The sequence below is a fragment of the Styela clava genome, chromosome 12, assembly GCF_964204865.1.
Source record: "Styela clava chromosome 12, kaStyClav1.hap1.2, whole genome shotgun sequence".
In the NCBI taxonomy this organism is placed as follows: Eukaryota; Metazoa; Chordata; class Ascidiacea; order Stolidobranchia; family Styelidae; genus Styela; species Styela clava.
The window spans coordinates 10647248-10656085 of NC_135261.1; the positions used below are offsets into that span (position 1 = coordinate 10647248).

Below are 8838 nucleotides of genomic sequence, written 5' to 3' on the forward strand. Positions count from 1 at the left end.
TTAAATGTCATTTGTAATTTTTCTTCTCAAGTAAAACGATTAAGTTGAGTTCACGAGTTGACGCAGTCTTCGCACGCTGCTTAAATCCTAAAATGTCAACATCTGATCTGATCAAAAAATTGCGATTAATCGGCCATACCTTCGGTTTTTAACTTTCAAAAAATAAGTGTCACCCAACAAGACTCGCAACCTTTAGTTTTGGTCCACGAGCGACAAAAGGTTGCCGACATCATAAAGTTTTCTTATATGGTGCACAAATATCACCAGTATGTTATTAAGATATACTAATTGTGGAATTTGGCAATAATATGATTGTTCTGAGACATTCTTTTTAATATAATTCCATTTCTCATCCAACATTTGTCATTTCTGAACCTAACAATTTGACCTGTATTTCCCATTTTGATTTCTTGTGCATCGCTCAGAGTTTCATCTCAAGTTATCAATTTTTAGAAGTACAATTTCAATGAGAAGTTTGAAAGTATCGGTTGTGCTTTAATAGGGATTTGGGAAATAAATTTTCGGCACAACAGCTTTTTCTACTATTTGCACCCTGGCGTTACCGGGTCGCAAATAAAGGGGGTTACAAGGAGTATGAAGCATGCATGTTGAAAAATAAAGCGCCTTGTGCTTTGCGAAGTATGTAACTGATGTTATTGCGTGATACAATTTTACATGTAAATGTATAGATATAGTGTTCAATCCACACGTACTTTCAAATCCCGGTCACCAAAGATGCCTCTAACCACATTATAACACTTCTATTTGCATTTGCTTAGAATTTATTGTCAATATCAGCAGATGGTAAAGGCAATTGGCATAAATTCATCAGCCTAATCTAAAACTAAGATATTTCCATGGTCGTTTGTCGTTCGGTTGATGTCGGCGGTGTTTATATACATCTGACATATCTGAAGCATCCGTCATACTTGACAATGCGGTAGGATTTGTACGTGCTGAAATAGGATTATGTTAAACAGGAAAAACTCTGATTCAATTCAATTACAAAACTAACTAAGACTTACCAGAATTGCTTGTAAGCAAAGCAATAAGAAGAAGACGTGGGCAACACGCATCGATAATTATAGGTGATCTTAAGTTCTCGAAGTTGCACACAGTATGTACATTTGAATCCACAAGCATAATGCTCCTTCAGATCACTGAGATGTTTCCCCCAGTCTTGTTCAATCTTGGTCACTATGTCGGTGTGTTCTTTCTTCGTTTTCTCTTCGTAGGCGTTGTACAATTTTTGAGCTTCGTTGCCGAGTGGTTTGCCCATATAAAATTCAAGCAGTTTCAAATACTGTTCCGTTCTGAGTTGGGCAATCTAAACATTTTTGCAAGAATTATATAAATATAAATACATATTTTAAACAAAATGTCACGCTGTCAACCTTTTCCAATCTCTCTGTAATGCATTTCAGTCTTCTTTCAAACCGTTCCGATAAGCACTTTACATAGCTTTCGATCTTTGTCTTTCTGGTAGATAGGCATGTTGCATATTGTGCAACATATTTGGCAATTCGCTCATTGAGCCTTTGCTCGTGGCAACCAATCATGTCAGTGTATGCCTTGGAAGCGCGAGAAAGGCGCTCCCCAAGCTTTTTTTCATACTCTGCAATCGCTTTTTTCTTTTGTTCGTCCAATGATTTCTGATATTCTTCTAGGGAAGTCAAGTTATCTGCTGTGATGCAATTGTTTCTGGAAATATAAAGAGCAACTGAGCCAAATGTCATCTTATGATATACTTATTCACCGTGACACTTACTGTACTAAGTAATTTGCTTTATAATACGTTATCAAACATTTGTGTCTCTCATCAACAATCTTTTTGAAAGACTCCAATGCCTTCTGATTAGTTATTTTTGCTTGCGCATACCAATCATCATATGTTTTCTTCATGGATTCAATTATTGTCTTAGCTTTATTATCAAGGTCTTCTTTGAATTTTTGTTCGGTGATATTAACTTCATCTTAAGTGTAATAAAAACATTAAATTCAGTGAAACATAAAGACAATTGAGCAAACGTTTTAGGACTTGCACTAACCGGTTACACATTTTTTCAGCTCCTTGTATTTGATTGTCCTGTATTGAAATTTGTAGGTCAAGAAACGGAAGCAACTTCTTTGGGTAGTAATTTTGTACGTCCACCATTTCCCGATACTTCGACTATAAAGAAAAAACCAAGAGTAGAATTATATTGATATATACTATTTACCTGCCATTTATTTATAATTACCAATTGGTGTAAAATTGACTTCTGCCAAAACAGAGAGTTCCGCCGTATGCGCACTGATAAGCGCATGCGTAGCTTTTTACAAGTTCTCCGATAGCTGCAGTTAGCTTCGCGGTGTATTCGTCCAACTGTGTTTGATATGATAAAGTTTCTTTAGTTTTGAAAGCCTCCAAAACTGCATTAACGTCTGCTCCGTTCCAATCCTCAGAACCTAAATGTAAAGTTCCATTATGAATAAAAGTATGTGCAAAATTCGAAAGAATAGAAAAAACTTACAATGGGCTCTGTATATGAGTTTTTGGAACACTTCAGATCTTTGTTTTACGATGGCTTCCATGACACATTTATATTTTGTCTCATACTCTGTCACGCGCTTTTCGAGAGCTTTTTTGTATTCTTCTATTTTAGCTAAACGAGTGTTGAAGCATGTAACAGACCTGAAATAAGAAAGGTTCGAATTTTTTGTTCTCTTGTAAACGAACTTTTGAACTTACAGTAACACACCTCTCGACAAGTTTTTTGTGATATTCCTGCACACAAGCGAATCTTTTCTGCATGTCATCGTTATAATTTTTTTTTGCTTCTTCCAACAATGAATCTAGTTTTGTATTATAATTTTCAATAGCCTTCTTGTTGGTCTCCTTCATTTCTTCTGACTCTTCCTGCAATCCCGTAATTCTAAAAATTCACGATGTTAGTAATTTGAGTAAGAAAAGAATACGTAAGAAAGAATTGTAAGAAGAAATACAAACTTCAAATACTGCTTTGCATATTCCTCGATAGCGTCTTCGTGCTTTGTCTTTGCCTCGGTATTTTGATTTGTTGCAGTTTCAACCCAATCCCCCTTTTTTTGTTGCATATCAAGATATATTTTATCGGCCACTTCTTTCAATTGTTTTTTAACTTCAGTTTCAAAAACGGCCACCGTCATCTCTATAATACAAAAAATCATGCCTCAAAATGTGTGTTTCTCAAATTATTCAGAAAAACATACAATTCAGAATTACCTTCGAATCCATCCTCTGTGCATTTCTCTCCTGGATAGCTCTTCAGAACATTAGAGTAATATTTCGTTGTGAACCAAGCAGGACAGTAGTAGCTTCGGAAACTGTAGCATCCGTAATTGATTCGGTAAAATTGTCCGACATTGTAAGTAACATATCCACAATGACTCGGTTGGTATAGAGCGGCATTGGCAACCTGTAAACATTATAATTTAGGCAAAATTGATAAAAAGAAACGAAGGGCACTATTTATCAAATACTTACGGCCAAACAGCCTAGAAGTAACAATAAAATCTTCATGATCGTCTTTATTCAGGTTGTTGAACAACGACTTGTCGAATCCCTGTTGTGCGCTTGTATATATGGGATTTCTTCCCTCTCTTCAAAATCCAAGTACCAGCTCCTTTATGTTTTAATGTTAATTTAGTGAGCTCTTATCTCGACCACAATGATTGAAATTGTCAGAAGCGCAACAAATGTTTACCTCGAATCGCTATGCCGTAGTTATAACAGAAAGTTCAGTTTATTTCATTTAAATCTTCCATCATTGTGCATTTAGTAAAAAGGTAATTGTTAATTAATCTTTTTATTGTGAAGTACATTATTTTTCAACTAATAAGATACCACTTCGACATAGCTATTCACTTCATCAGTACGCATTGTTTATATAAATATAACTTCAGGGTTGAAGATAGTTAGTCAATAGCTATTACATCCAATTGAACAGCATTACTAAAAAAATAGAAGTTTTTCAACAACACTCTATTTTTATTATTCACTCTTTGGTATACGCATACAATTGTTTTAACAGCAAAATGTACGACTTTTGAATCATAGATTGATTGACGTTCTCATGCTTGACAGCGTCAATCAATCAGAAAAATTTCCTGATCATATAAGCATTAACAATGTATCTGGAATAGCCATAATGAATGAACACTGTAATATGAGTTATTCGGACATGGATTGTGCACACGAAGAATATTTCACTCGTTGTCAGTGGTATTGGAGTTGGGAATTATCTTTTCACCTCCAAAATGATAAATCGGAAATTGGTGTAGAATACTCCAATTAATTTAAAAATGAATTTTATGTTCTGTTTAATTGCTGGCATTTAAACATATATATATATAACGCCAACGACAACCTCTAAATGAAAAGATAACGATTGTATTAATATCGGGATCGACACAAAACAGGATTATACAGAACTCGACGACGTTCGTCGACAACACCAATAAAGTCGAAATATCCAGTTTCATAACGTTTCGTCATAGGTCTCAAAGTCGAAAATTTTATTTCCGAATTCGGAATTCTCAAAACATTTGAATCCTACTTCAATATGATAAAGTTGGAAAGTACTAAATATTTTTAGTGTATTTCCATCATATTCAAAGCAAAAACACAAAATGTTGAGTTATAAATTATATTTTTAATCAAGAGCTGTCATATCCGTATAAATAATATCACAAATAAACCATTTGTTTTTGACGAAGCACTTATATCCTTATGTTAGAACAAGCAGTTTATTTTGTATATTCGTATGCAAGTAAAACGTTGATGTTTCGATAGATTGATTGACGTTGTCATTCTCCGAGAATACTGAATCCCAAAAGAATATTTCAACTACTTACCTAGCATCTAGTGGACAGTTTCATATCGGGCGCCTTTAAATATATGGACTTCAAGATATTTTTTTGTAATTCGAGACAAATTTCCAAACATCATCAATATTTCCCGGATTCTCCTCATGCATAAATATTTCTATTTCTGAAAATATTCAATATGCTAATGTGCAGCTCGACTTTTGACGCGCGTCAAATATTGTTTGACAACGTCAATCAAACAAAACATGTCATTGTTTAGATAATAGATGCTCAAAAATTGTAAGCAAAACAATGTTTGTGATTACACCCTGTAGGAAGTGGATAATTGAGAACCGAAGATCAGCCATCATCAGAATTTGTTAAAACTCGTCAGTTGTCAAATATCATATTAATTAAAAGGCTATATCATGATATTAGTTCATGAAATGGTTTATTTTTACTGCCTAATAACCGGTAACCAAGACTGAAACAAGCAAATTAAATTCAGAGGAAACCCTACAGACGACGATCCATCTGTTGGGGTAGCTTTGCTCGTACTGGAGAGCCTGCTGATGGGTTAGAAAACTCTCTTGGAGATTTTCCTGACTGGTAACAGTATTCGTCACCATCAATGACAAAGCGGTATCTCGAAAGTATCCTCGAAACAATTTTCAGGGGATGAATCATGATTTTGATTAAGGTGAACTTATGAAGAATAATTTGCCAATAATTAAATCATGAATTGAAATACATATTTATAACTGAACGTATTTGCAATCGTAGAGGTAGAAATTAATAACATACATATATTCAATTTAGAAAAAAAAAGGTTATGACCAACATGTCCTCATAATATCCTGAGCATCATTTTTTTTATCGTCACTTTTCAATTCCCCAAGTTTTACGTTAACTTAAAATAACCAAATCGGTCTGACTTTAGCACATTGTAGGTACAGTTATACTATCAACTGCCGAGCAGGATAATGGTGTTTAGCGCAACACCATCGTCGGCAATATATTGTGTGCAGGCATGCATCTTTCAAAAATCCCATATTTTATTTCACCAAAGACCAAAATTTGATGAAAAATCCGATTTGTTAAAAAATCATCTAAATTAAGAAATGAAGACCTAAAATTGAACATTTCATATGACATTGAATTATTTTGCACAAATCCTGGAATAACATAATATAAATATGTACGATTCATAACATGCATTAAGTGGGAAAACTGTTCTAATCATAAAATATTAAATAGCTGATCCCACCTTTGGGGGTAGCCCACAGAATTTCTCTATTATTTCTCCTTTTTTTTAAGGGCTGATCCAAAGATGTCTAACTTGATTATCCGTTCATGTTGTAGTTTACAGGTGGCAAGAGTTATAGCTTGCATATTCTAAAATCGTTTAAATCTTCTAAACCATTTCATGATTTTTTTACACGAAGTAACAACAAACCATGACTGGGAAAGTCTGCGAATCAAAGCTCCGGAAGGGTGAAATTGAGGGAAGGGTACGAGCAGGATATATGTGACTTGTGGGAAGGTATAGGATTCTGTATGGATTCAATACTGTTACCGACAACAACAGATACCGTAGTTGATGTAGAACGGATCCACCGATTCACCGAACGGATTCGGACAGGCCGAACGGATTCACCGATTTTCACAACGAGTAATGCAAGATCAGACTCTCAACATTCATTTATTTTTATTTTTTCCTGCCTGCTTTCACTTTTATGGTTGAACTTGAATGTCCAGGAAGAATAACTTATTATATTGATAACTGATAATAATACGTCTTTTGGCTTAAATATATTATTTAATTACCTCATTAATTAATTACCTTTTCTTTAATGTACTTTATTTCAGCTATCTGAGAATCACTCTACAATACATGAACTAACAACCTCTATTGACTTGAATAAAATACACGCAGTCAATACATCTTGCTATATGAAATCCTATTTCATAAATATATATACCAAATAAGGCAAATAGGCTATGATGGATGCTTACCTGCCCTTTCACCCCAATCAATTCATTTATATATTTTACCATATTTCCATGCATATTTTGAGGTTGTTTTTTCGAGTTGCGCCTAAAAGTGGTTTGCGTGTTTAAAACTATAATTTTACATGACATTTAACGGTATTAATTCCGAATGTCAACCCAGGTAGATCCAAATTTTAACTTCGTTCCATGACTCCAATATTAGGAAATCGTTGCGTCTTCAAAAAGTTTGGGTTACTACTGTTTGACGAATAAAGTTGAATAAAATCCAGAAAAACACATTTAGTGTTACAACAACGTACAAGGTTTTTGAAATTTGTTCCGGAGAATACAAGCAAACGAACAGTAACCCCAACACCTGTTTTGCATAGTCGTTCCCGAAGTTGGCGATTAATCATCAGTGGCTTTAAAAAACTATAATGACGTCATATTGAATATAACGCATTGAGCCAAATAAAAAAATAACGTTGTACTTAAGTTTTCAATTTGTAAACTGAATTTATTAAGATCGGATGCCCTTGATTCTTCTGATTATATTCTTCAAGTTTTTGTTACTCTAAGTTTAGGTAATGTTTCCTAATTATCAATAAAATACCAGTCTTTCGAAACAGGAATGTACTAGAGCAGGGGTCAGCCTACGGCCCGCGGGCCAGATCCTGTCCGCGGAGTAAAATAATCCAGCACGCGATTCTTTACTGAATTATAGAAATCGGCTGTTTTGATGATTATATTCTTTACGTAACAGATTTTATTTTAAGTCACGTGTAGACTAATTTATACTATAACCTAACAAGTAAATAAGTAGGCTACTCGTTTATTAATTATAATTAGACAAATGGCAACAAACCGCAGAATAGTTTATGCTAAGTGCAAAGGGTTCAATGGCGCAGAAAATATTTAAATGAATTTTATTGAGATGAAGAAATAAATTTATATTCCTTTTTAAGAAATGTATCTTTGCTTGATTTTTATAAAAAAGTATCTTCTTGAAAGAAAACCTTACCCCAATTTGAGTGACAAATCATGCGAATAACTTTCTATCGATGTTTGGAAGTACATATGTACGCGAACAATTATTTCAGAAAACGAACATTACAAAGAACAAGCTGAGAATTCGGATTAGTGATGCCCATTTATAAAATGTTTTTATCTTGGCTTCATTCAGTGTCCCATTCAGAAAACGTTTCCCATTCAGTGACGTTGAAAACGTATTAAGCGGGTTGCAACAAAAAGTGTCACATTAAATGTCATTTGTAATTTTTCTTCTCAAGTAAAACGATTAAGTTGAGTTCACGAGTTGTCGCAGTCTTCGCACGCTGCTTAAATCCTAAAATGTCAACATCTGATATGATCAAAAAATTGCGATTAATCGGCCATACCTTCGGTTTTTAACTTTCTAAAAATATGTGACACCCAACAAGACTCGCAACCTTTAGTTTTGGTCCGCGAGCGACAAAAGGTTGCCGACATCATAAAGTTTTCTTATATGGTGCACAAATATCACCAGTATGTTATTGAGATATACTAATTGTGGAATTTGGCAATAATATGATTGTTCTGAGACATTCTTTTTAATATAATTCCATTTCTCATCCAACATTTGTCATTTCTGAACCTAACAATTTGACCTGTATTTCCCATTTTGATTTCTTGTGCATCGCTCAGAGTTTTATCTCAAGTTATCTCAATTTTTAGAAGTACAATTTCAATGAGAAGTTTGAAAGTATCGGTTGTGCTTTAATAGGGATTTGGGAAATGAATTTTCGGCACAACAGCTTTTTCTACTATTTGCACCCTGGCGTTACCGGGTCGCAAATAAAGGAGGTTACAAGGAGTATGAAGCATGCATGTTGAAAAATAAAGCGCCTTGTGCTTTGCGAAGTATGTAACTGATGTTATTGCGTGATACAATTTTACATGTAAATGTATAGAAATAGTGTTCAATCCACACGTACTTTCAAATCCCGGTCACTAAGAATGCTTCTAACCACATTATAACAC

General features: G+C 34.2%; 1 protein-coding gene across 1 annotated transcript; it reads right to left on the bottom strand.

Moving 5' to 3' along the window:
* Positions 1 to 759: 759 nt before the first annotated feature.
* Positions 760 to 3649, bottom strand: LOC144430814 (uncharacterized). Its single transcript, XM_078118944.1, has 11 exons — positions 3506 to 3649; positions 3245 to 3437; positions 2990 to 3170; positions 2742 to 2915; positions 2514 to 2674; positions 2241 to 2448; positions 2049 to 2170; positions 1769 to 1973; positions 1395 to 1701; positions 1026 to 1327; positions 760 to 956 (listed from the first exon to the last, which is right to left on the bottom strand). The coding sequence occupies exons 1-11, from the start codon at positions 3539 to 3541 to the stop codon at positions 893 to 895; spliced, it is 1953 nt and encodes a 650-aa protein (XP_077975070.1). The 5' UTR covers positions 3542 to 3649; the 3' UTR covers positions 760 to 892.
* Between the last annotated feature and the right edge of the window lie 5189 nt (positions 3650 to 8838).

Excerpts from the sequence above, each read along its gene's own strand:
- LOC144430814 (XM_078118944.1), bottom strand. The coding sequence starts at position 3,541 with ATGAAGATTTTATTGTTACTTCTAGGCTGTTTGGCC. Across the intron at positions 1,702-1,768 it reads AAAGCAAATTACTTAGTACA|AAACAATTGCATCACAGCAG; the intron begins GTAAGTGTCACG and ends TTATATTTCCAG. Across the intron at positions 1,328-1,394 it reads TTACAGAGAGATTGGAAAAG|ATTGCCCAACTCAGAACGGA; the intron begins GTTGACAGCGTG and ends AAAAATGTTTAG.